This window comes from Haemorhous mexicanus, chromosome 6 (genome assembly GCF_027477595.1).
Source record: "Haemorhous mexicanus isolate bHaeMex1 chromosome 6, bHaeMex1.pri, whole genome shotgun sequence".
In the NCBI taxonomy this organism is placed as follows: domain Eukaryota; kingdom Metazoa; phylum Chordata; class Aves; order Passeriformes; family Fringillidae; genus Haemorhous; species Haemorhous mexicanus.
Window position 1 is genome coordinate 57772016 of NC_082346.1, and position 25401 is coordinate 57797416.

Genomic DNA, 25401 nt, shown 5'->3' on the forward strand with positions numbered 1-25401 from the left:
TATTCTGAAATTACAGGCCTGTTTCCCAGCTCTTCTGTAAATTGCCAGGAAACTGGGGGCTGTTGTCTGCTGAGGTTCTAGTTTCCTGCTCTACCATTTATTTTTCCTCTGTGGTTAATACTAGCTCTTATCATGCATGTTTGGCTTGGCTGAGGTGAGAAGACAAAAGGAAAAGACTGTGCTGCAGTCATGAAAACATGTAAATTCATTTTCTAGTATAATTTTGTTTCCTCAGCTGCATTTGCATTAATGGCACAAAGCCACAGCAGCAGGTTCCTGGTCTGAGAGGCTGGGTGAATCCCACCTTGCCAAGTAGGGTAACTCCTGGTGTCTGACTGCCTCAAATCCAGCTGTGGGAGTGGCTAATCCCCATCAGCACTCTGGGGCTTCTTCAGCCCCTTCTTATTTTTGTTTGGCCCACCCAGGTCATTGCAAAGGCACCTGGGTTTATTTGTAAAAGATGTCCATGCATGCTTGATTTGATCCACCCTTGGTCTGGGAGAATTGTTTCATAGTGGGTCCCCTCAGGAAGCACAGACATCAAAGACATTTATTCACTGCTGTGAAATACATGTCTTGCACCTTTAGAAGGATGTTAGTTCCTTTCAGCCTCAGTTAACTGCCTGGAGCATGGGAAAAAGGGGTGGGTGAAATTTTAGCACAGGGGGTTTGGTTATCTCGGACAGTGTGGCCTCAGGTGTCATGGTGATGCTGCTTCAAATTTTTTCCCCATTTCCCTGTGCATTTTCATTTCCCCTTCCTCTGTGATAGGCTTTGCTTGTTAAATTATCAGGCCTTGGGGCTGACACCAGTCTTGTTTGCCATCCAGCAGAAAGCTGATTCCTAGCTCAGTAATTAAGGGCATGAGTTGCAACCGTTTGCTGGTTGAGATGGCTGTAGGAGAACCAAGAGCATTTGAAGTTCCTAACTTCAGGCACCTCATTTACCTGCTCAAGTCAGGGACTAAAATTGCATTTGCAGTTGGTGCAAAGGAAATCTCCCTAAAGGTCCCTTCACAGCACCTTGCTTTGAAGCATAATTGGGGTGCTCTGACTTGCCCATGGGAGCTATTTGCTGGTGTTGGTTTTTCCAGGGAACTTAGCTCCTAACTCCTCTGAGTGCATGCAGTGCCATCAGCAGATGGACGTGGGTGTCCTTCAGCAGCACCATCCCTCTGAGATCCATCACCCTGGTACCCTCAGTGCAAGCCCATTCCTGTGCTTCTCTCCTGCAGACGTTTGTCAATGATGTGAGGATTCCTGACCAGAAGTACATCACCCTGAAACTGAATGATGTCATTCGCTTCGGCTACGATATCCTTTCTGGAGAGGACTGGGCCTCAGGCTTTGTTTGGGTTTTGTGCTGTTGGCTGCATGGAGAGGTACCAGGGCTAATTGTGTCTACTGAGTAAGGTGTTTGTTTTGCCTCTTGGAGCCTTTGGATGGCTCATGAGCTTGTGTTTCTTCACCATCAACCTGATTCAGAGCACATTAGTTATCATGCCTGCTTTTTCAGATGCCTGGACTTTGGATCTGGCTCTGCACTGGCAGTGCTGACTGTAGAAGTGCCTATTCAGTCTCCTCCTAAGGAAGGGTTGTGTTTTTTTCTTTTTACTTGGGTGGCAACTGTAGCTGGTACCATCTGGGAGCAAACATAGTTAATATATTTTTGTATGAACTAATATCTTCTATTTTTTTTTCATTCAATTTGCCTTGTTTTATTAGTCATTTCACCCAGATGCTTTCTTTCAATTTTCAGGCCTTGAGCCTTCAACATTTAGCTATGGAGCTTGTGGCCAGACCTTGACTGTGTACTGATTAAAGTTTGCCTGTGCAAATTGGTTCTGCCACAAAATGCAAGAGTAAATCTTTAGCAATAGCACATTTCACCTCTAGCAAGGGAAGCTAGTTGCAGTTACTGCTTTATTTACAGACCACAAATCCTGCCAATGTCTACTAAAACACCTTTGCTTTCATCTCTTTCCTTTTTTACCCTGATGTGACAGTATGGCTGGCTGTAAGAATACATGTTGACATGCCTTTCTGAGCCTGAAGAGCAATAGTGATAAGTAGAGGCTCCTATTGCTGTCTTTTCATGTAATCTAATACTTTTTCCACTTTTTTTTTCAGTTGCTTCTATCTGCCAAACTTTGCCCACTCAAGCTGAATTTAGAAGTAGCAAGCGTCGTCTCCAGGGTTTTTTTTTTTCTTTTCTGGGGAGATGTCAATTAAAACAGTCCAGACATTTCTGAGAATAGAGGCAGAGACTAAGTTTTACCATTTGGTGAGGGAAAATGTTTGGCTGGAAAACTCTTGTGCATCCTTGACCCCAAGGCCACATTCTTCCACCTTTTGCTGTCCTCAAGATAATCCATTTGTGTTTGGCCATGCTTTAGCCCTTGAAATGCTCCACACCTTTAGCCTTGCTGGTCTCCCAGGGGTCTGGTACTTCAGCTCTCAGCAGTGACAGTGCAGGACCATGCACTGTTGCAGCCAGGATTGCTTAAACTCGTGTGTGCCATCCTGGATCTGCTGGAAAAGAGAGTTTTCTGGGCCATGGATCATAGTTTGGGTCTTGGTCACTCTCCTATGGGATCCTGTCATTACAGGTGGTGTCTTGCTGCACATGTGATGAAATCTTTTACAGGCAACTTCAGTTAAAGCTTTTCTTGACTCTGAAATTTATTTTTTTTTTAATGTAGCTGCTTGTGTATGTTCTGGTCTCTTGGTGTGTGAGAAAATGTACAGAAGACTTGCTGTGAACTCCAGTATTGGGAAGGCAAAAAACAGTGCCTGGAGCATGGGTGGGTTTTAATGGCTGCAATACCAGTTTAAACTTTTTACACAAAGCAATTCTCAGCAATGAGCAGCTGATTTTAAGTATTTAGTCCTGCAGCCCTTTCATGGGTATTCAAATGAAATGAATGATTTTGCTTATGAATTGTGGAATTTATTGCCCTCAACAGGAAAATTTTAAAGAATGTGGGTTTTGGAGTAAACTTCGTAAGATGTACTGTACCTATGGCAGCCATAAGGTCTTTCTCTGCTTTGCTGTTTTGGTGCCACTCTGTTTAGCAGAGCTTTCTGTGCACACTGCAGTCAGCTTGGTGTGGATGGCAGCATTTCCTGAGATCTTGGAGTCACTGTGACTGAGAGGATTTCTCTTTTCCATTTACAGTTTCACTTACAGGCAGTGCAGAGTTTCCCTGCTAGGCCAGTATCACTGGGTTTATTTTTAGTCTAACATTTTCCATCTTTTCTTTTTCCTCCTCTTTGCTTTCTGCTGTGCCGATTGGGTTGTTCATGATGACATTCCAGATGCCAGCTTTTTTTTTTTTTTTTTTAATACTGCCTTGCTGAGGATTATTGCCTGGGCTCAGCCATGTGAATACTTCCCTTCCTAAGAGGTCACAGCAGCTCATGACCTGATTTACTTTTCATCTAGAAAACTGCAGTGACTAGGGCAGGAGAGCACCATAGTCCCAAGGATTTGAGCAAGAAGCTGAACTCTGCTCCTCCCTTATCCAGCCTATGAGACTGGCCCATCTTGGCCAGGATGTCCAGTGGTCTGCCTGAAGCCACCAGCCAGGTGGAGAGGATCAGAGTGTGAGCTGAGCTGGGGCTCTGATTGCTCCCCCAAGTCCTGCACAGAGTTGCTGGTGCTCCTCCAGGCTTCTCCTGCTCAGGTCCCCATGTCTGCTGCCCCTCAGCTGTCCTGGATCTGCCCAGCAGCTGTGATTGTGCACAACAAAGACCATGCTGGGCTGCAGCACAGGCAACTTTTACTACCCTGTGTATTTTAAGACTTTCTGGTTTTATGATCCTGTTTTCTTTCTGTGACTAAATGTTAAATTTCTTTGTCCATTCAAGTCCTTTGTATTTTCCTTAATGAATTTTCTGTACATTCGAATATGTACGTCCTGGAACAAATTCAACACAAAGTCCCAGAAGAAGCATTAAAGGTAAGAGTGGCTGGGTGCAGTGCACTTAAAAAAAAAACCCAAAACTTTAAGTACTCTAGTGATGGTCAAGCAGAGTGAATATTAAAATACTCTTCATGGCAGTGAAATGTTTCAAAATGTGAGGCTCTCCTTGGATTTGGACTTAATGAAACCCTCCTTTGAGGAGAGATAAATTTCCCAGTTATCTCAACTCTGATCTCCTATCCCTGTGCTGACATGTAGATCAAGTTCTGTATGTTTCATGACTGCCAAGAAAAAAAAGGTTACTTAAAGCTGTAACATGTTAAAGAATAACCAGCACATGAACTTGTGGGTGAAGCACAGCAGAACTTTTTTCTTCCCAGAAGTGGAGCACAGATGTCTTTTTCTGAGCATGGTGACTTATGCCAGCTCCACCACACCTCCTCAATCAGGCTGAAGATTGCTTAATTTATTCTTGGTTACCATCTCATTTTTTGCCTTCAAGCTCCCAATTTTTACTTACTGAGCAGTCAGTCCTCTTAGGAGTGAGGTGTTTTTTAAACATTGTTCAGTAGCAGGTAAGAAATATTCAAACATCCCTTTATCTAAGGCAGGAAAGCAACCCCCTCTAGGCAAGAAAGCTGTAATGTTCAGCTGTGGGACTGGGCTACCAGTGCCGTGCATCAGCCCTTGGCTAACAGATACTGCCTTCCTAGCCCTGGTTCCATGTTTAGGACTTGGCAAGAATAGGAAATTTAACAGCTAGCATTGAGCAAATGATTCATTGAACTTACTCAGGGATAATCTGGATGGGTTCACCCTTTTATTAATTTACTAGTAATAAACCAGCTTCTAAATAGCTTATTTACTGGGGAACCTGTTTTAAGGCAGAATCACTTTCCTAGCTGGTGAGAGGGTTTGGAAAAAGTAATTAAAATAGATTCCAATTGCCTTTGCTGAAAAACTGAGATAATGCAGATGAGTGGCCTGAAATCATTTATAATGTTCCTTTAAGAACAAAGGGGATTTCAGGATTTGAATCCTGAGTGGAGAATGGCCTGAGCTCTGATTCTTCTCAGTCTATTTTTTAAAGGATTTTCTAAGTAGTTGTTTTGCAGAGCTAAGTCACAGTGACCTTCTTGTGTACTAGAATTGTCACTTAATGGCTTCCAAATGGGGTACTTCTGTTCTGTAGCTTCTTCTCAGATGTGTGTGCTTTTTGTTGAAGGACAGAGCTGCAGTGGAGTTTTGGGTGATCTGTTGGTGGAGAAGAGGGGTTCAGTGCTGTTTGTGTCTCTGCAGCATGAGAAGTACACCAGCCAGCTCCAGATGAACTACAAAGGCACGGCCGTGAAGAGGGCGGAGCAGCCCATGGAGCACAGTGTCTACACAGAGTCCCCACAAGCAAAGCTGGAGAAAGGAGAGAGGAAAGCAATTACAGGTACCTGCTTGGGAACCAGTTCTCCTGGATTCTGAACAAAGTGCAGCTTGAGCCCTGTGCTGGGTTATGATTCTGACAGTAGAGTCTTGTGAGTTGCATTTGGGAGCAGTTCTGGAAGGATCATCTTTCTAAACTCCTGGAGTATTCCAGACTCTGGGTTTTTGGAGATTCGGTCTCAAAAAAAAATCAGCTGGTGTGATGGCTCCTACATGCCTTGTCGCTGTGTGTGTTCTGGAAAACCTGTGGGCAGAGCAGGTTTGGTAAGTTCTCTGGCACCTGTCTGGTCTATTTTTAATTTCCTAATCGTGAGCTGGTGTTTGAACAGAGTGACTCACAGTAGAAAATGTATAGCTGCTGTGGCATGGTGCTGGCAGGCAAAGAAGCAGCAAGCCATTTCTTTCACAAAGCCCTGGGTGGTTTTAAATGGCTGTATTTCCTAACGTGCCAATATGTGGGATTGAAGCTGACTGCCAAACCGGAGGATGTTTGCTTCAGGTTCACTGTTCCCTGGCTTCAAACCTTTTCTATTTGAGAAATTCTCCATTTTGTTAAAAACTGCTGCCTGCCTTTAGAGATCCTTTGTCAAACTTGGTTCCTCTGTGTTCCCCATTATGGTTTGCCAGGACCTTCCCAGTAGTCTTGTCTCACCATTTCACCCTAATTCCTGCCTCCTGTGTGCTGTCCTGACAGGTCTCTCTCCCCAGTTCTGGTCAAGTATCATGTCATGGCTTTCTGGAGTTTGCTGGTGCAAATGTGGTTTTAAAGCATGCTGGTGGCATGACTGCTAGTGGTGGCCTTGTGGCTTCAGGATGGCAGAGCAATTGGAAAGCTTTAGGGGTTAGCAGGGAGAGTTTCCCACTCTCTGTTGGGGGAAGAATCAGGGAGGAGGGGGATGGGCAAGTAAAAGAGTGAGGCAAACACCTTGGGCAAGTTTGCCTAGAGACAGGTATGGCAGCTTTTTAGAAAAGTGTACAACTTTGGGTACATCTATTAAAGCTTCATGATAACTAACTGGAGTGGGTTGATTGACCATAATCTCCCGTGTATTGTCCTTACGAAAATCCCCCTAAGCTGGCACAGTGCACTAAAACAGTTTAATGTTCCTCCCTGGTCTCCTCCGTCTCCAGCTGTGTGGGAAGCACTCCCATTTTCTGCACCAGGAAACCTTTCTTTGTGTTGTTTTGGCTGTGTCTGTGTGGCTGTGTTTGGGACTGAGCCTGACAAGTGTGAATGTAAAGGGATGGAATTGTGGATGATTAGGTGTGACACTGGGGAGGGTGAGAAGAGGTGAACCCCGCTGGGGGAAGGGCTCTCCACTGCCTTTCAAGGGGCTGGAGGTTCTTGGAAAGCTTTGTGGAAAGCTTTGCCAGTAACTGTGTTTGCTGCTGCCTGGTTCCATGAACACTCAGTTTTTTATTCTTGCCACCTTCCAAAATACACTCTCATTGATTTTAACCTACATAGCATAAGCAGTGGATATTTGGAGCACCTTCAAAGCCAGGACATTGAGTGACTCTTCAGCAAGGTGACCCGTTTCTCTGGCCTGTGATTTGCAGACCTGCATTTAGTTTCTGTCATCTTCAGTGGGCACAGACCAGAGGTCTGAGGCAAAACAGGCTCTGTGTTCTTACTGGGGACCAGTACTGAAGTATGTCACATGCAGTGGGACTGATGGGAAGAGCTAAAAAAATCTGTTAAATGCTGCTAACCCCACTGAACTATAGAGGAAATCAGGACTTCTTGTTTGAAGTATTTTGCTGGATTGGACTGAAGCCTGTGGAAACAAGAGCCTGAGCATTAAATCAGTCCCTGGCTCTCCCAAAAGCATCTCTGTCATGTGAGCAGAATGATCAGTGGATCCCTTTTTCATCTGCGAGGTGACTAATTCACCTTGTCCTCAGCTGCACACATGCACTGTTTCTCCTCGGCTGCTGGGAGGAGTGGCAGCAATTTGAAATGATCAGTGAAAAGAAGAGTTGTAGTGTTCTTAAGGGGAGTGGGCTTGCTTAGTGGCAGCAGAAAGAGGCTTTAGGGAAAGAGCTGTTTTGCTAAGCCTGTAGGTATTTAGGAATTTGCATTGACTAATTAAAGCAAGGTCTGGGCTGACAAAAGCCTTTAGAAGGATCGGTTCCCAGGGCCCGGGTGGAAGAGGGGCAGAGGGAATGCCAGCTTTCAGGGAAGAGGTTTAACAAAACAATGTGAACAATTAGAGCTGCTTAGAAATGGGAGGAGGTGAGGGGCTGAGGATAAAGAGATCCAGGGGAGTGAATGGGAAACAGTCAGTTTAGTCTTTATGCTGTTGAACTTGCAGCTTTTGGGTGTATGTTGCCTGTAAGCAGAAAATCATCAGTCTGTGAAATGTTTGAAGCAAGGAGCTTGGTTAATCCTATAGCTTGGAGATGGATATGAATAAAAGTGTCCACAGTTCAGCTAGTTAATGCTAAAAAATATCTATTAGCTCTATGTCTAAAGCCTTAAGTTATTAGGAAGCCAGGTAGAGCCTTGAACTGAGTAGATTTCAAGACAGTGACAATCCCTATTCCCATCTGTTGCTACCTGAATTGAGGTACTTGATGAGATAAGCTGCTTTGTGGTCTTCTGTTCTCAGCACATAGTTAAATCCTCAGGGTCATCCTAATTTTTTGTTTTTTCAAAGCTGCCACAGCCTGACGGGACTGGGTAATCCTGAATGTGATGACTAACCTCTGAATAACTGCTGCAGGCCTGAGTTTCCAGGGGTGGAGGCTGCTTGCAGGGAAATGGGCATCATCACTTGCAGGAGTAGGACCAATTGCAGGAGCTTCTCCAGGGACCTGTGAAATAGGTTTGCTCACCAGGTCAGCGTCCATGTCATTAGTTAAGTCCTCTCAGCAGACTGGACAACTTGAAAGTCTTGCTGATGTCCAGGGCTGAGGTCAGCAGGCAGCATGGATGGAGGCAGTGGGAGCTGTGCCCGGTTGTGAAGTGGTTTCCATGGTCTTTGGCTGCTTTCCCCATGAGATCATGGCAATAGCTGTTTAGACACACAGCTCTGCCCTAGCCTTTAATTTAAGGGAGTGGTGTTATATCTGCTTTTTTGCCTGAGCTAGAGTGGTGGTAACTGCAGCATGTTTAAGGTTTGACCATGTAATTGATACATTTGTGATCATCAGTCTGATTTGAAAGTCCCTGGGATCCGTGTATGTTCATAGCAGGTACAAAAGACCAGGGCCTAGATTATCCATGCACATAGGAAATAAATTGTGTGGCAAAGAGTCAGAGAACTGTTTAATGATTATTCCTGCTAGGTCTGAATTCTCTATTTTGGAGAGGAGTGAAAAAGCAGAGATGTAAGGAATTAATTTTAAAATGCTGTAGCTAGATAATCTTTTTTTTTTTTTCCCAAGGCCTCTGCTGTAAGAAACCTACTCTGCATCTTCTAGAGATGGACATTATTGTTATTAATAATGAATCAAAACCAGTTTGATTTAAAGGAAGCTGGATTTCTCATGCTTTTGTTATGACTTGCAGTAGCGAGCTTCAAAGCTATGTGTGGTTCTGTGAGCAAAGAAATTTGCTGTTGCTGACTGTCTCTCTCATGATTGTGTGAAGCTTTGTGAAGATTCAGGCAAAGCACAGTGCTCAGTCCTGTTCTGACCACAGGGGACACCTTCAAGGGAAATCAGGCCCCTCTGTTTAGTGGGAGCTATGTGCTTGTCTTGAAAGCTCTTCTTCCTGCTTGATGATGGAAAGCAGCTTTAACACAGTCTTTCTCCTTTGCCTTTCATCACCTGGAGTGCATTTCTGGTTGTGGCCTTGTGTTCTGTGTGATTCACTTCTCCATAAATAAACCCTTTGTATTGACACATCTCATTTTCTCTTTTGGTGTCTCTCCTTCAGGTGATCAATAGTTCTGTTTTAATTTTACAGGCCACATTTTTTCACACTGTTAACCAAATGGACTTCCCTTGTTCTGTGCTAAAACAGCCTTCATTTTTCCTTTTGAGTGACTGCCCCAAAGACTGAAATCCAGGAGCAGAACACGTGTATGTCAGTGGTCTTCCCTGTATTACACCATCACCGGTAGCTCAGTATTTATCTGGCTGAATGCTTGTGCTGACCTCAATTCAGTTATCTAAAAGGATGGTTTTCGGGCTGCCTGCCTGAATTGATGAGCCAAGAAATATGTCTAAATGAATTGGCACCATCTGGGCAGCCTGGCACGGAGTGGAGAGAGGTGGTAACGAGCTGCCATCAATTGGAGGAAGTCTCATGTCATTAAAATGACTGAGCAGTTCATTTTCATTGGTGTTCTTCCCTTCGCTGCTGATTTGAGCAAGCCCTGAGTTTCTCTGCTCTTGAAAGAGCATCCATCTTACACTAAAACAGAGCAGACAGGAGGTGGCTTCAGGGTGCTTTGCATGTCTCAGGACACAGGCAAACATGCTGCTCTGGATGCTGCAGGTCCAGGTTGAGGTTGCTACCCAAAATGGATCCCAGCTGGTGAAGAGCAAAGCCCGCTGGCACAACTGCATGTGTAGCTGCTCCCTGGCCCACTTCTGTCACAGCCATCTGTTTTAGCTGCCTTCCCCTCGTGCTTTTCCCCCCTCCCCTCCCCTTTTTCTACAATATTGTTGTGTTAGAGCTGGAGCTGGGAGAGGTGTCAATTGTGCTAGCAAATTAGAAGGGACAGAAGCTTCTGACATGAGCAGGGCAGCAAATTCATGTAGCTCTTTGTGCTGGTTTTGGCTGGGCTAGAGTTAATTTTCTTCCCAGTGGCTGGTATGGAGCTGTGTTTTGGATTTTTGCAGAACACAGAATTGTTAATACAGAGATGTTTTTGTTATTGCTGAGCAGGCCTTACACAGAGCCAAGGCCTTTTCTGCTCTCTGTACCACCACACTGGCGAGGAGACTGGGGCTGCCTGGGAGGCTGGGAGGGGACACAGCCAGGACAGGTGACCCAAAGTGACCACAGGGATATTCCACAACATATCACATGCTCAGTACATAATATATAGAGGAAGGAGGAAGTGGGAGGGGATGTTTGGAGTGATGTTGTTTGTCTTCCCAAGTCCCTGTTATGTGTAAGGGAGTCCTGATTTCCTGGAGATGGCTGAACACCTGCCTGCCTATGGGAAGTGGTGAATGAGTTCCTTGTTTGGCTTTGCTTCTGTGCATGGCTTTTGCTTTCCTTAGTAAACTCCCTATATCTCAACCCATGACTATTCTACCTTTTACCCTTCTGATTCTTTCCCTGATCCCACTGGTGGGGGAGTGAGTGAGTGGCTATGTGGAGCTTGGCTGCTGGCTGGGGTTAAACCACAATACTCTTCTGAAGCCAGAGAAATTTTACTCTGGTTCAGGATTTGTCTGCTTTCAGCAATAGCCAGGAATGCCAGTGACTGTGTCACTTGACAGTGTTACTCAAAATGCAAATTAATATGAATGCTCAGGGGAAATATTAATTGCTCCTAAAATATTGAAACTGTCCCTGAATAGCAAGATACTGACTCCTCAGCTTTCCACCTGTGCTCTTTGCAGTTTTAAAATGAAGTTCCTGTTCACTGTGGAGGTTGGGAGAGGAAAGGAGTGAAATGCCACACACACAAATGTGAAGCTTTGTCACAGATGCTGTAACAGGCATTGCAGGTGGTGCCATGTGAGCTCTGTGTCATGGGGCATGAGGAACCTTCTGCTGTTGTGCAGTGAGTGCAGTGCAGTGTCTTCCACCTGATGGCCCCAGATCTCTGCACTCTGGCCAACCTGGTGCACTCTTTTTAGTTGTTCCTAGACCTGCCCTGGGGTTTTGACTTTGTGCCAGCTTTTGTCAGAGGGGCAGTTAGGGTAATTTCCAACTACCTATTAGGGCCCAGGGAAATTTGAGACAGCAGAGGAGCTGGATCATTATTCTTTATAAACCCTTTCTTTTCTCCCTTCAGCTTCAGTTGTAATCCCAAAGTTCCTCATCAACAGAAGAGGTCTGACCAAAAGTCTGATTTACTTCTCTGGCTGCCTTTTCCCTGTAGTAGAAAAGCTCCTGGCCAGCAAAGGCAGGAGCTCCTGTGTTTGTACTCAGATGGGACACAGTTCTTAGGGCAGTTTCTGGGAAGACTTCTGTCCTGCAGGATGGGTGTGAGCTCTCTTAGCTCTCTTCTGCCCCTCTGGACACAAAATTATCTTGGAATAGATCACTGGCATCTTCTAGACTAGGGGGCCTTTGAGATCCCTTTGGGGCTGGGGTGTGCTGGAGAGATGAGCTGTTAATGAGCTGCAACTCCTTGCAAGATGCAAGCAGTAACAGCACCTGTCCTTGGGAAAGGTGCTGCTTGTGCAACAGTGGAGTGCAGGTGGTCTTTGCATTTCCTCTATAGGGTAGTTGATCCCTTTAGGCACAAATTACCTCAGACATCAGTGGCTCTTGCTAATGGATTTGTGTTAAAGTGCTGATCTCCTTCTCCTGACTTCCCCCAGATAGCTGCCTCTTGGCCATCGACCCTAAGGTCTGTACTGCAAGCCACAGGGTAATAATCCGTGGTATGCCCAAAGTGCCTGACACTGGTGGAGCAGATCCTGCATGGGTGGGGTGGGGTCTAGTGGGCAAGTTACAGCATGAAGAGAGGATGGTAGGTTTTTGCTAGGCTGTGAGACAGAAGCCTAGGAGAAACCAAGCCCTATGCTGGAGTAGGGTTCGTTGACAAACTTGTGAATAGGTTTTTTTATTATTTTTCCCCCCTCTCCCATGAGTGGTTTACCCATCAGTTATGAAACATATTGCTTGGCAATTCCAATTTATCATGGTGAGAAATGCTTCCTCCTTTGAACTTTCAAAGGCTGCCCACATAATAGGAACATGGTTTATCTTCCATGCACTCTAGGCAGGGAGGAGAGCAATACTTTCAGCCTCTTTTGATCCTTAGTTATCTTTGAAACATGAAGAAGATCTCTAGAAAAGGGCCTGTGGACTGCATCTGTAAAGCAAAATTTTTGCCTGTGGACTGTCAGTGTATGAGCTTATATATCTGGAATGATCCTAGAACAAAAATATCTGAAGTAGTGGCCACTGGGTCTGTGTAACTTTAGAAACAACAGCGTAAAATCAGGCTGCTTTTTTAATTTGAGTTATTTAATTCCCCTTCCTCTCCTGACTTCCCTTATGCTAACAACTGCCTTCTGTCATGTCCCTACTAAAGCAGGGAATGCAAAATTGCAGGGCTGTTTGAGAGCTGCTTTGCACAGAGCAGTGTGTGGCTTGAAAACCACAAGCTGAGCAGCAGCTGGCAGTAGAAGCCCAGCTTTGGCTCTGGAGCTGGAGCCAGGGTTTCAAGACGTGGCCAGCTACAGCTGCTTTGAGCAGAGGCAGAAGCAGTCTAACAAAGCTGAATCTTAACCTCAACCCCTGACCTATCCTGGTGTTTCTATCACCTCTAGATGAAAGAACAAAAGCTACTTTATTTGCTTCTCTTGAACTATGAAAAAACTGTAGTATTAACTGTACCACAGGCAAATTGGGTGTATTCTTTTTATTTGTTGCATAAACAACAGCAGCAGCCCAAGGCACTGCCAGAACACAGCCTTGTTTTGTGGGATACAAAATAAGGATCAGCTCCACTGAGTGGGTGCCAGTTGTTGCAGTGAAGCTCTGATATTTGAGTGAGTGCTCACTGAACAGAGAAAAAATGTAAGCCTGGCTTTTCTAGAGGAAATTCTCCATGAGAAAAACCTCTGTCCTGCAATGACTATGCAATTCATTTGGTTTACTATAAATAAGCTTTAGGGAGTAAGAGTTTACTGCTTCTTTATGAAAGTGTTAGGAGATGGTTTTACTATTTTTCCTAAGTTTGTAATGTTTCAAGAATTTCCTGTTGTGGAATGTGTTGCTTACAGTGGGAGTGGTAAATAGTGCAAAAAATCCCTAGCCTGGACACATCCAAGGACATGGTGGGACAAAAAAGGGTAGAGCTAAAGACTTCCCTATTAAGGTGAGGAAAAAAGATTTTAACCTGAATTGCAGGTGAGTTGAAGACAGTTTTATGGTTAGTGTTTTGTAGTCTGTCCTGCCGAAAATCTTCCACTTTGTGTGTTTAGTAAGGCAAGAAAGGAACAAAAGCCAGTATCTGGGAAACACAGCTATGAAAGACAATGAAGGGAGGTGAAGTTAGTATCTTGTAATAGAATGTAAAAAGGAAAAAAGGGCAAAACAAAGAAAAGCCTGAACATATTATTATGTATAATTTGCTGTTGTTATAACTGTGGTGTAACAGGTTCATGGTCTCATCTGGCCCTGCTGTTTTTCCCCTTTTGCTGTGCAATTGAACCTGGTAAATAAGTATTTTCTGTGTTAAAATATTTGCTTATCCTCTTCCTAGAAACGAATACTTACCGCACCCCTCTCTATGGGCAGCCCTCCTGGTGGGGGGAAGATGATGCAAATAACAAGGAAGAGAGAAGGCAAGAGGAACATTACTCAGGTAATGGAGAGGACATGGGGTGGGAGAAGATACAGGACACCAAATTTTGAGACACTTGATATTTACTGTTTGAAGCCATCCTGTTTCAAGACTACTAATTACTGCTTCTTTTGTGCTTGTATTTGCACACTCCTGTCTGTAGGTTACTGCTGCTGAAACTGGAATAAGGGGGAATTAAAATGTTTTCACTAAAACGTTTGACCGTTAGAAACAGCAGCTGTAGAGTAAATCACTAAGTTTGTTTTAGAGTTGGTTGTGTAGCTGTATCTGTTTCTCACCTCATCATCCTTGGGAGCCATTTGGTCTTAAAACTCCTGTTGTCAATCTGTCTGTATGGAAGCATCTTTTTTTCACTTGTGCAGTAAACCTGATGTTTCCATCAAACATGTACTTTGTGCATCTCTACTGTACAAAGAAGTGTTTTATTTCAATGCACACACAGTGTATCTATTCTCTGGCAGAGAGGGGTTGTGATTACTAGCCCTTCCGAGAAGTTGAAACAAGTGAATTAAATAGTACTGAAAAAATGTTATTTTATCCTTTTTTTTTTCCACTTTTGTAGAGAGATCAAAAGAGATAACCCAACATGAAGAGGAACTGAATGGGAATATTTCTACTTATAGAGATGCCCAAGAACAATCTGTGTTTGCCTTCCGGAGAGAGCCAAGTTATTTTGAGATTCCAACTAAAGAATTTCAGCAGCCATCAAAATCTCCAGAAACACAGGTCCATGAGATCCCAACAAAAGATGTTGATGCTGTGGTAGCCCCTGTGGTACAGAGTCATGCCTCTTTCACCATTGAATTTGATGATGGTACCCCTGGTAAAATAAAGATAAAAGACCACGTAACAAAATTTTCACTCAGACAGAGAAGACCCTACAGTAAGGAACCAGCTCATACAGAAGTGATGTCGGCAGAGAGCAAAGTGGCTGACTGGCTTGTCCAGAATGACCCAAGCCTGATGAGAAGGCAGTCTGCAGGAGATGATGTTTACAGTACCAAGAGTGACCTGCCAGTTCATGTAAGGACACTTAAAGGTGAGTGAATGTCTTGTCATGTGGACATAACTCTCTGTTGGCCATGCAAAATGCAGCCTTTCGTAATAAAATAAGAAAACCCTTCTCCTGTCAAGGAGAACTGGACTTAATGATATCTGCTGCAAATTTGCAAGACGAAGAATATTACTTTAATGACTGTTGATATTTTGAATGCATCTAGCATGCTCTTCACCTGGCCCTAAAGTCATGTGTGATGTTGGCTTGGGGACACTAATGTGACTCCTCTGCATCTGTAATGCCAGCTCAGCAGTAATTGGTTGAAAAAAAGATTTTGGTTTTTAAATGTCTAAAATAATTTCCATATGGTCAGGCAGTCTGATAAACATAGATATTTCAATGAATTTGGTTCTCTTGGCTTCTCCTAGCTGATGGAATGGCTTTTCTTGTTAACTGTAGTCCACAGGAGTCTAAGCATGATCATCCTGTTGCCTTAAGTCTAAGTGTGATCATCTGGTAATGACCAGAGCCAGTTGGTTGGATGACAGAAAGTGCTGACAGAGACAATACTGGTAGAGTTGAGATACACATGATCCCTAGTAGAGGAAATTGTTGTGCTTCTAGGAAAAGGTTTCTTTTCCTAATCCAAAGTTTCTTTGAAATCCTGCTCTGTTCAAAAACAACAGATTTAGTGAACCTGTATATTGTTAAGTGTGTCACTTGTGAGGAATTCCTTGGGGATTTTCAAAGATCTGAAGTGAAGTTTGGAGCTCAGTTCTTACAGCAGCTGGTGGAACTTATATGATTCTGATGCAACTTGGAATATGTTCTGCAATATTTGTTTGGGTGTCTCTCTTGGGCCATTCTCTGAGCAGCTCGGAGGAGACCAGTGATTCCTGCATTCTCACTGCTTTGCCACTGGAACAGCTATTGTTTTGAACTGCAGCTTGAGCTGATGAAGTCAAATTGAAGGCTACCAGACCTACTTGTGCTTGAGCTCCTACTTAAATAAGAACTATGCCTTGTTTCCTCTTAAGGAATATTTGCTTTGACCTTCTTGAAAAAAAAGCCCAAAACTCATCGTAATATGAGGAGTTTTAGTTATAATACCTCCAAATTGCGGTTTGAGTACATATTTTTGGGAACCTGTAGGATCATAAAGGTCTTATGTTCAGGCATGGAAATTGAACTACTTTGTTGGCCATTGCTTGGTTCTAGTTCTGCCCGATAAGGGACAGCATTGAGGTGTTTCATTATTTTTATGGTCTTATTTTCAGTGTACTGTGACTGTATGAGGAAAGGGTTTGTGCTGGGATTTTTTATGTTATTGTCATACTGGATTCTATTGACTTACTGGAGAACATTGTCAGGGATAGAAATGTGCTTCAGTGGTTTTGTTCTTTCCTCTTGGAGAAAACTAGAGAGCTGGGCAGCTCTTGCTGTTGTGATGCTCAGGAACACTAGAGACTGGCTGCACTTGCCTCTGCAGTCCATAAGGCATGGAAATAAGCTGAGGTAATTCAGGGTATGATTTGCATATCAAGAAATCAACGCTGGACATTTGATTAAAGCATAGAATGTTGATGTCCTGAGGAGCTGATCCTCCTCTGCTTTGGCAGATCTCATTTATCTACGATAGCTGTGCAACGTGTTCTTCTGGAAGGGCTGATGTTGAAGATGTCTTGGAGGCTGCTGCTGGCTACCTACCAGGTGTGGGTCTCCAGGATCAGAAATGCCCTCCATTTGGGGCTGAGTAACATTTGCTCACTTCCAGCAACAATGTGGTGGATATAAAGCCCAGTATCAGGACTACAGGGTGTTAAGGTCTTAGCAGCTTGAGGGGATGTGCATGGTGTTCTGCTGGGGCATCCGTGAGCATGGTGCATGTTTTCCTTGTGTCCTCACCGTTTTGCATTCATCAGAGCTCTTAGTCAAGACCTTTAATTTAAGAACTTTCCCTTCCTAGGGTGAAGCTTATCAGCCCTCAGGGTGCAATGCAAAGTTTGCTGGCTTTCTTCATCAGTGTATTAGCAAACTCTTCGTAGAATTGACTCCTGGGTTGAATGGACCTTGCATTAAATTCTAATCTTTTGCAGTTAACTTGATGTAATAAATGGTCTTCACCCATGAGTCTGGAGAACTTGCCAAGTTGGTTTGAGCAGTTTTCCTTCAAACACGTGGTGTTTTAGCCAGTATATCTTGCTACGTATTACAGTCTAGAGCGCAGAGACCTCTTTCCCCGTTCTCCCGATGACAGGTTCCTGGTCGTTGACTGAATCGTGTTGTGTGCCTTCACACCTGTTTCCTTCTCCAAAAAAAGGTTTGTTTTTGTTTTACTTTTAACTTTTTGTTTTAATTTTGACTTTTTCTTTTACTTCAACTTACTTTCTGAGAGTCCTGAGCTAAGGTGCAGAGAGGCAGGCAGGCACTGATACATGGAGACAGTTGTTGCTAACATAAGTGAAAATAATTATAAACTTAGTTTAAGCTTAGTGAACTCTTAAGTAACAATTTAACCTTTGCTTGGCTGCTAATAGGATGGTGTAACTCATGGGGGCGTCATGGTGTGATTCTTAAATATCAGGGAAGAGTAAAGAATCCTGCAAATCCACTTTTCTGTTAGCCTCTGGTTTATCTCCCCTTGTAGAGGAGGGTGACATGGGAGCTCAGAGATGCATGTATTTGTAATGCAGTGATCTGGTCTTTCATTGTGGGGATTTGGTTTCATGTTATGCAGTGTGAGGGTTTTATTTCCTGATCCTGCAGAGATATTTCTGCTCTGTAAAAGAGAAAGTGAGGTTGTTTTGGACTACAGTAATTGGATAGAATGGCAAAATAGTCTCATCATTTTTATTTGAATTGAAAAAATAAAGAAACAAAACATTAGGTATGTAAATCAATCATCATCAGAATCAGAAAAATCAGAAATCCATGAGGTTGAAAGTACTTCTTGAGTTCTTTTTAAATAAGAATAAATAAGAGTAAAAATAAGGTTGAAAGTACTTCTTGAATTCTTTTTAAATAAATAATTAACTTGGTAGCCAACCAGTGGTGAAAAGTGGGGTCAGGAGAGAGCTGCCGTCTCTTTATTTCTTGTGATGGGGTGTAATCCCTGTACCACACAGATGTCTTTGTAGTTTTTTAATCTTACAGAATGCTTTTCTTGTAACTGAATTTATAAATTTCAACTGGGAGGTAATGACAGGCCCACAACAACTGAGAGTATGAAAGTCAAATCTACATACCTTGTTTCCAGGCAACAGGCACGAGGACGGGACTCAGAGCGACACCGAAGACCCCAAGGCGGAGAAGGAGACGACGACGGCGGGTGGGGAGCGTCCGACAGAGCAGACGAGGCTGCAGCGGCAGATGAGGCGTGACCCCCACGAGATGCTGCACAACAAGCAGGCCTTCGTCATCGAGTTCTTCGAGGACACGCCTCGAAAGAAGCGGTCCCAGTCCTTCACGCACAGCGCTCACTCATCCCAGAGCGACACAGATGCGGGGCTGAAGAGCAAGGTGGAAAAGCGCAAGAACGCGCTGCCGGTGGAGAAGCCGGGAAATTCAGTGCCGCCGTCCCACCTCACAGCCCAGGCGGGCAAAGCCACCAACAACTCCTGCGGCACCCAAAGAACGAGCTCCTTCAAGAGGGACAAGACCGAGGATCGGATCAACTCTTCATCCTCCTTTGCTCCCAGAGTCAAAAGTTATGGGAGCGTTGGGAGGAAGTCAAAAATGGCTCAGGATTTTATGGCCGAGTACTTGCGTGAGACTGCTCAGTCTGGAAAGCCAAATGCCGAGAAAGCAGCCTCTGTGCCCATGCCTGTAGCTCCACGCGTGGTTATATCCTCGGAACCAGAGCCTGCCTCTGCTCCACCTCCAGAGGTGAAGTCTGCCCAGGGCAGGAGGAATGATGAGGAAGACAGTGTAAGTGAGACAGGCACATACACCATTGAGACAGAGTCGCAGGACAAAGAGGTGGAGGAAGCCCGAAAAATGATAGATCAGGTAAATGCTGCTTTTCTGTGCTTGGCCAGTGAGCTGAGGGCTGAAGGCTTGGAGGGCTTAAATTAACTGTTACCATGAAGGGGTGCAATTGGGTGTAGCAGGCATAATAGTTAGGGGTGGAAAATCATCCTGGGTGATGTGTGCTAAGGATAGGCCCCAACAAACTGTGATGCTTGTCTTTAAAAAATCCCATCCAAACAACAAAATTACAAACAAACAAAAAACCACAGAGTAAAAGAAGGCAAAGTATGCCCACGGCAAAGAGCTGCTTGCTTAAAAAATGGAATTTGGAAGCAAAAGGGAAAGAGTGGCTTTGCCATCTGTTTAGAGGAAAGGCAACACCTCTAATAACGATTAGGCTGATCCTACCGACAGCTGTGGCTGGGAGCAGCTCTGCTCTCTAGGACTGCTCGCAAGCCTCTGCCTTGGCATTGCATCACTTCCTGCCCACTGTTATGAAGATGGGAACTGCAGCCCATCACTGATGCATCATCCCATGGTAGGCCACAGGAAATGCCAAGGGCTGGTGCTTACAAGCCTTAGTGGCAGATGTTTCTGTATTTGGCTGTGCCTGATTAGAAAGGCAGTGCTTGCTGTCAGGGCAAGCGGCAGCTGGCTGAGATAGCAAAGGGTGTGATCTAGGGCAGAGGCAATCCCAGATGGATCTGTACTTGTTTGGATTTTGCAGCATGAATGATTGCTTAAAAACTAAACTCCAGAGATGAGGGAGGCTTAAGAAGAACCCACCCAACTAACCAACCGCAGGGCAAATGAAAGTTTGGCTGATTTTCAGGTTTAACTCTCATCTGCGGTCTATTATGAAAACAAAACTGGCAAGTTATTATGAAGATTTAGTGAAATGTAGTCAGGAGGATGGCAAGGTTTAAAGGAAGCCTTAATTGAACCTGGCTTTAGAGCTTTGTATACCGTGTTTATGAGCCTGGATCTAGCTTCTCTCTTTTGTTTTTGATTACATTTTTTCCTTCCATCTTGTTTGAAATGTGATCGGAAGCTTTCAGGGCATGATATTTAGGTCACAGCAAGGTCCTAGTCCTGACAATAGATGACTAATTGTTCTGGTGGGGAAGTATGAGGGAAAATGCCACGAAAATACAAATATTTTTGGCAGCCATGCGACTCTGGCAGACAAACTGCCCAGCTTCTGGCCCAGCTGTGCCATAGACTTGGTGCCACTTGTGAAACAGCTGGTAACTGAACCTCAGTGCTTCTGTCCAGGAAGAAAGAAAATGAATTCTAGACTTACGTTCTAAGGTGTTTCTGTTCTTTACTCCTGCACCATTGCAAGCACATTTTTTTAACAGCAGTGAGAGTGGAGATCTTTATGGCTGTCTCTGCACAGCCAAGGCACCCTCTGTGGTGTATCCTCTGAACTTCTTGCAGTCAAGTGAGAGGAACTAGCCCTTCTGAGGCATGAGTCTTGGTCACCCCCCCAAAGAAGGCCTGTTTATCTTCATGGGGAATCTGTCCAATGAGCTCAAACACTCACCCATGTCAGAGGTGCATCCTGTCCTAGTTCCTTGTGGCAGTGCAGGGCTGCTTTGCTCAGCCTACTCACAGCTACAGTCTATGAAAGGCACTGGGGATGGAGCTTTCCCATTTTCTCTGTCTAAATGTTCATGAATGAGCTGGTAAATAGCTTTCCCAACACTGATCCTAAATTTCTCTGGGCTGAAAAGGGACGCCTTTTCAGTGAAAGTTACTGCTGTTAAAGCAACACCCCTAAATAATGAGGGAGAGAGGAAAGGTGGGTGTGAGTGGAATTCTATGATTATGTATATTTAAAACTGCTACTGTGGAGTACAGAATAAAATCATTTACATGGTTTGCATGGCAGCATTGGCAAGTGTTTCTGACCCCTTAACATCATAGTTTAGGTGTTACTAATGTTTCACAGATTTTCACAGATTTTGGCTAATGTTGTTCTATTTCCTTGCATTTTTATATTCCCATGCAAACATCTTTTCAGGTTTTTGGCGTTCTTGAATCACCTGAATTTTCCAGAATCTCTTCAACCTTTAGACCAATAATTAAAGGTGAAAAAGATGACTCTGGCTCTCAGCATCTAACCAGTGAAAATGGCACTAGTCAGAAGACACCCTTGCTCCAGGCATTTTCCTCAAAAGCTGTGAATGGGTCTCAGGCTGAAGCACAGGTATGAGCTGTCCAGGTGGATTTCCTGGGATGGTGGAGGTGTAGATGGGTTTTCTGGATGTAAATGTGATGTGTAGCTTGATTTCCATTTTGAACAGACCGAGTGATGTCAGTCAGAGAGGAGAGATTTTGTGGTTAGGGTTTTGTGTCCAAACCCTCTTTCTGACCTCATCTTCCCCACTTTGTTGTAGATGTCTGCAGCATCTCAAGGGAGTCAGAAGTGGGTGTCAAGGTGGGCGAGCCTTGCAGACAGTTACTCTGACTCTGGATCTGTCTCTGGGCAGGGTGATGGAAGTGCAGGTAAGTCTCATCCGACACTGCAGTTTGAGGGTATGTGAATCTAAACCAGGATGATAGAAAAAGCAGAAATTAAGGGCATCTCTGCATCTGGCTGTAGCTTATTTTCTGTTTTAGCTGCAGTAGTTGGAGATGGGAAGCACAGAGTGAATAGTTCCCAGTGGACTAAAGACAGAGAGAGCCTCTGGTTTGCATTTTGGAGTTATTCAAGAGGTTCTTAAATGTTAGGTTTCACATGACTAAAGGGAACCTGGGAAGGAGAAGGCTTGTAAGGGCATTGGGTGTTAACCAGCCCCAAGCTGTGATTCCTTAGACTGCCTTATGATGCCAGATGAGAGCCCTTTGCACATAGCCTTGGAGTTAGCTCCTGACTTGCATATTTTTGGATGCTTCTCCTGTGTCTGGCTGTGCTGAGAATTTAGGCTGTTCTGGGATTTGCTGTTGAGTGACCTGTTTAAAGGGTGGAGATCAGCATAGAAAACTAGATATGGTGGGGGAGAAATTATGGGAGTCTGATACCCTCCAGCTTCCTATCTTGGAAGGCACCTTACGGACCCTGTGGCCCTCTTGGTGTGTGAGACGAGGAGAAAAGCACTTTGTTGGCTTTTGCAAATGTTTTCAACCTTTATTTTGCTTGGGATGACTTGTCATACCTTCTTGCCATTGACAGCTATCGATAGATCCACTAAAGATTAGAAGGAATCTTTGTTTCAGGGATCATTGCTACTGTTTTCACACCATGTAGGGTACTGAACTCCTGGTGTGCTTGTATTATTACCATAGCCAAATAACCAGTTATCCTGGTATTTAAAGGTCTTATCAGATATGGAGGCCTGGCCAGAAGCAGGGAGAAACAGGAACACTCTTTCTGTGGAGTGTTAGTGTTCCTGCTGATAAGCTCACACATGCTGGGGCAGCAAGCTCTAGTTCAGAGCCTCTTGGTTATTACAGGGTCTTTCTCCTGGGACTTTGCTCTGGGATATGAGTCTAGGAGAACTTGTACTGTGAAAAACACAATCTGTTTAGTCAAATGGGCGATGTTGTTTAGAATGGCACTTAAAGCACTGCATCACTGATGTCTGATGGCTTTTCATCTCATTCCTGTGGCCTGATTGATGCTAGATGCCAGCAATGTCATTATACTCTATAGTGCTTGTACTGAGAGGTATATTGTGGGAGAATAAATCTGACATACTACCTTGAGAAGGGAAGGTGTTGAGCAGTGTGATTCAGCAAAGGAATTTAATGTCTGTGTTGATAAACCTGAGGGAGCAGGGACCAACCAGGCCCTGCTGATGTTCATATTACATAAAACCTTAGTTCTAAGCACATCTTGTGAGTGCTTTTGTGGACTTGCACTTTACAGGATCAATCTCTTCCTAAACAAATAAATAAATAAGTAGCACAGTTTTACAGTAATTGATTCTTTTCCACTTAACTCTCTTCAGAAAGTGGGGTACCCCCAAAACCTGGGGAACCAGAAAACTCTGTGCCCTCAAGAACAAGGCGCCTTCTTCCGCAGCTCCCACCAAGTGATAAATCAGACAGCCCCACTCCCACAGTCCTGGTGTGCCAGGAGTCCTATTCAGAGGTTACCAAGAGAACCATCGTGAAGGACCATTGTGTGGAAGCTTATGGTGATTCCAGCAGCCGCCTCTTCATCCAGGAGGACCTGGATCCAGATAGCCTCAGCGATGCCAGCAGATCTGACGATGGCTTCAGCACTGAAAAAGGCAAGAAATACAAAGAGAACAGCAAAATGCTAGAGCAGATGAGGGAAGACAATAGATCAGAGAGCCGGCAGCCAGGAGCCACCCGGATCTCTCATGTGAGAGCTGTGAGTGAGCCAGTTTCTACTTCGTTCTACATTGGTGATGACAGCAATGATGCAGAGGTTCCCTCCAAGCTCTCTATGAGTATATCCCATGCTCGAGCAGACAAGGACAGCAAGGATCCAGAGTTTTCCTTCAAGTGTGCTGGCACACCAGTTTCTGGAAAACCACCGGTCAAAGATGTTAGTGCTTATATAAACACAGCTGGAAAAGTTGTCATTTCCCTTCATCAGAGTCTTCCTCAAGATCAAGAAAACATGTCAGGAAAGGAAACGGCAGCTTTTGTTAGACAAGAAAGTTTTACCAAAGATAAATCAAGCAGTGGTGTTCCTCAGAATAAACTCCCACATATTTCAAGTCACCCTCTGCTTAAAGATTTGGAGGCTGTTCGGTCAACTCATATGGACTTTGGTCAGGATACTCATCTTCTGCTTAAGGACACTGAAACTGCCTTGGCGGCGCTGGAAGCCAAATTGCTTGGTCAAAGCCAACAGCTGGAGCCGTCAGAAACTGCTGGTCAGCTGGAGGACTCCTTGTCAGGGGACTCAGATGTAGACACGGCCAGCACAGTCAGCTTGGTGAGCGGCAAAAACGTCCAAGCAAGTGCCCCAAAACGCAAAGCAGTTGTGAGCTTGCAGAAGGAGAAGTCTTCCTCCACGCCATCCATCCAGGACCAGTGTGGGCAGCCCAGCGCTCGGGACAGGCTGACAGAGAAGCGGAAAACACAAGCACCAGAGGCACCCAACCGAGCAGAGGCCGCCAAACGCTTCCAGATGAAGCGGAGCGCTGGGACTCGAGGGTCACTTGACTTCACAGATGATGAGAGAAGTTCAAACTCACCCTACCTGCCAGTCCCAGATGCTGTCGTGTCTGACCACGAGCACTCGGTAACCCGGCCTGTTCCCAGGAGGAAACCTTTCACTCAGGCCACCAAGGAGGACCAGAGCAAAACGACCTCGAATGTGCAGAAAATCCAGCAGGTTCTCACCCGCTCCAACAGTTTATCCACCCCACGGCCCACAAGGGCCTCAAAGCTACGCCGCGCCCGGCTGGGAGATGCTTCGGACAATGAATGTGTGGATGCTGACAAAACAGCCTCCAACTCGGATGCCGCTGCTCAGGGCACCAAGCAGCCCACGGAGACGAAGAAGCTGTCCCGGCTGGACATCCTGGCCATGCCCAGGAAACGGGCAGGTTCATTTACAGTGCCCAGTGACTCGGAGACGGCGCAGGCGAGGACGGGGTTTTCGGGCCGCAGCGCCGAGTCCTATCGGAAGACGGGCGTTTCGGAGGTGAGAGCTGCAGCCAGGAAAACAGCAGCTGCTGCCTCTGCCAAGCAGCCTTTCAGCAGGACTCGTTCAAGCAGTGTCAAGTATTCCTCCTCATCATCCTGTAAGTGCTCCTGCTTTATGTTTCTCCCCTCTTCCCCTGTTTCTGACCCACAGGCTGCATGTGGTTGCCAGGGATTAGTATCACAGTAGTAGAGGTGCTGCCTTGGTGAGTACAAAAGTCTGCATTAATGAGCAGCATGGATGTTGAGATTTCATGCGGATTTGGAGACAGCAGAGCACTCTCATACTCAGTGAGATGGTATTGTGGTTATGTCTGTGAGGATACTCCAAATAGCTACTCCAGTGAGTTTTTTGTTTTTTGAACAACCAGTTGCCATTTGATAGGTTTTTTTTAAAGATAGAATTTAATGCCTTTGTAGTGCTACCAAAAAATCTGATCTGTTTTACTTGTAAGATTCAAAGTTTTCTCCCAGAAAAGTTTATAATGAGAGTTTATAATGATGTTTGTGACAGCTGATGTACAGGGTGGCAGGTTTGAAGGCATCTGAAACTGGAGAACAAGCAATATATGTCTCTGTGTTGTGAAAGCTGTTCCCTTGTTGTTCCTGAAACTGTAAATACAGAGCAAGACACTGCACATTGATTACCCCAAGAGATTGGCACTTCTGTGTATTTTCACTGACTTTTGCCACAGCTAAGGTGGGTTCACAGTTGGGTTCCCATGAGGCAGAGGTGTGGGGACTACATCAGCCTGTAGTTGAGCACTCAGTAGACCCTTGAAATTTCAGCATTTGCCATATTGAAATCAGCCTTCAATTAAGAGGTGGGGACAATTCAGATGACAACTTTAGGATGGTTAGTGGGTAATGGGAGATTGTTCCTGAAACCTTTGGTCCAAGTTCAGGTCTATGCCTGTAGTCCTTGACTTGCCACGGATGTGGCAAAGCAGATGTGTTTGCTTAGGATTTTAGGAATGATTGGCAGCCAAAGG

At 44.8% G+C, this 25401-nt stretch overlaps 1 protein-coding gene across 8 annotated transcripts in view; it reads left to right on the plus strand.

The window, feature by feature from the left end:
• CEP170B (centrosomal protein 170B) overlaps positions 1–25401 on the plus strand; it is a 58070-nt gene that overhangs the window by 15217 nt on the left and 17452 nt on the right. For 5 of the 8 annotated variants that reach the window (XM_059850457.1, XM_059850462.1, XM_059850458.1 and 2 more), the window contains exons 4-13: positions 1235–1313; positions 3903–3961; positions 5225–5363; positions 13711–13812; positions 14375–14851; positions 17067–17129; positions 18066–18817; positions 20805–20990; positions 21181–21289; positions 22735–24510. In XM_059850457.1, the coding sequence (XP_059706440.1) occupies positions 1235–1313; positions 3903–3961; positions 5225–5363; positions 13711–13812; positions 14375–14851; positions 17067–17129; positions 18066–18817; positions 20805–20990; positions 21181–21289; positions 22735–24510 (3742 nt within the window). The remainder of the gene's footprint in view (positions 1–1234; positions 1314–3902; positions 3962–5224; positions 5364–13710; positions 13813–14374; positions 14852–17066; positions 17130–18065; positions 18818–20804; positions 20991–21180; positions 21290–22734; positions 24511–25401) is intronic. The other 3 variants (XM_059850464.1, XM_059850459.1, XM_059850463.1) reach the window with 1 other exon arrangement.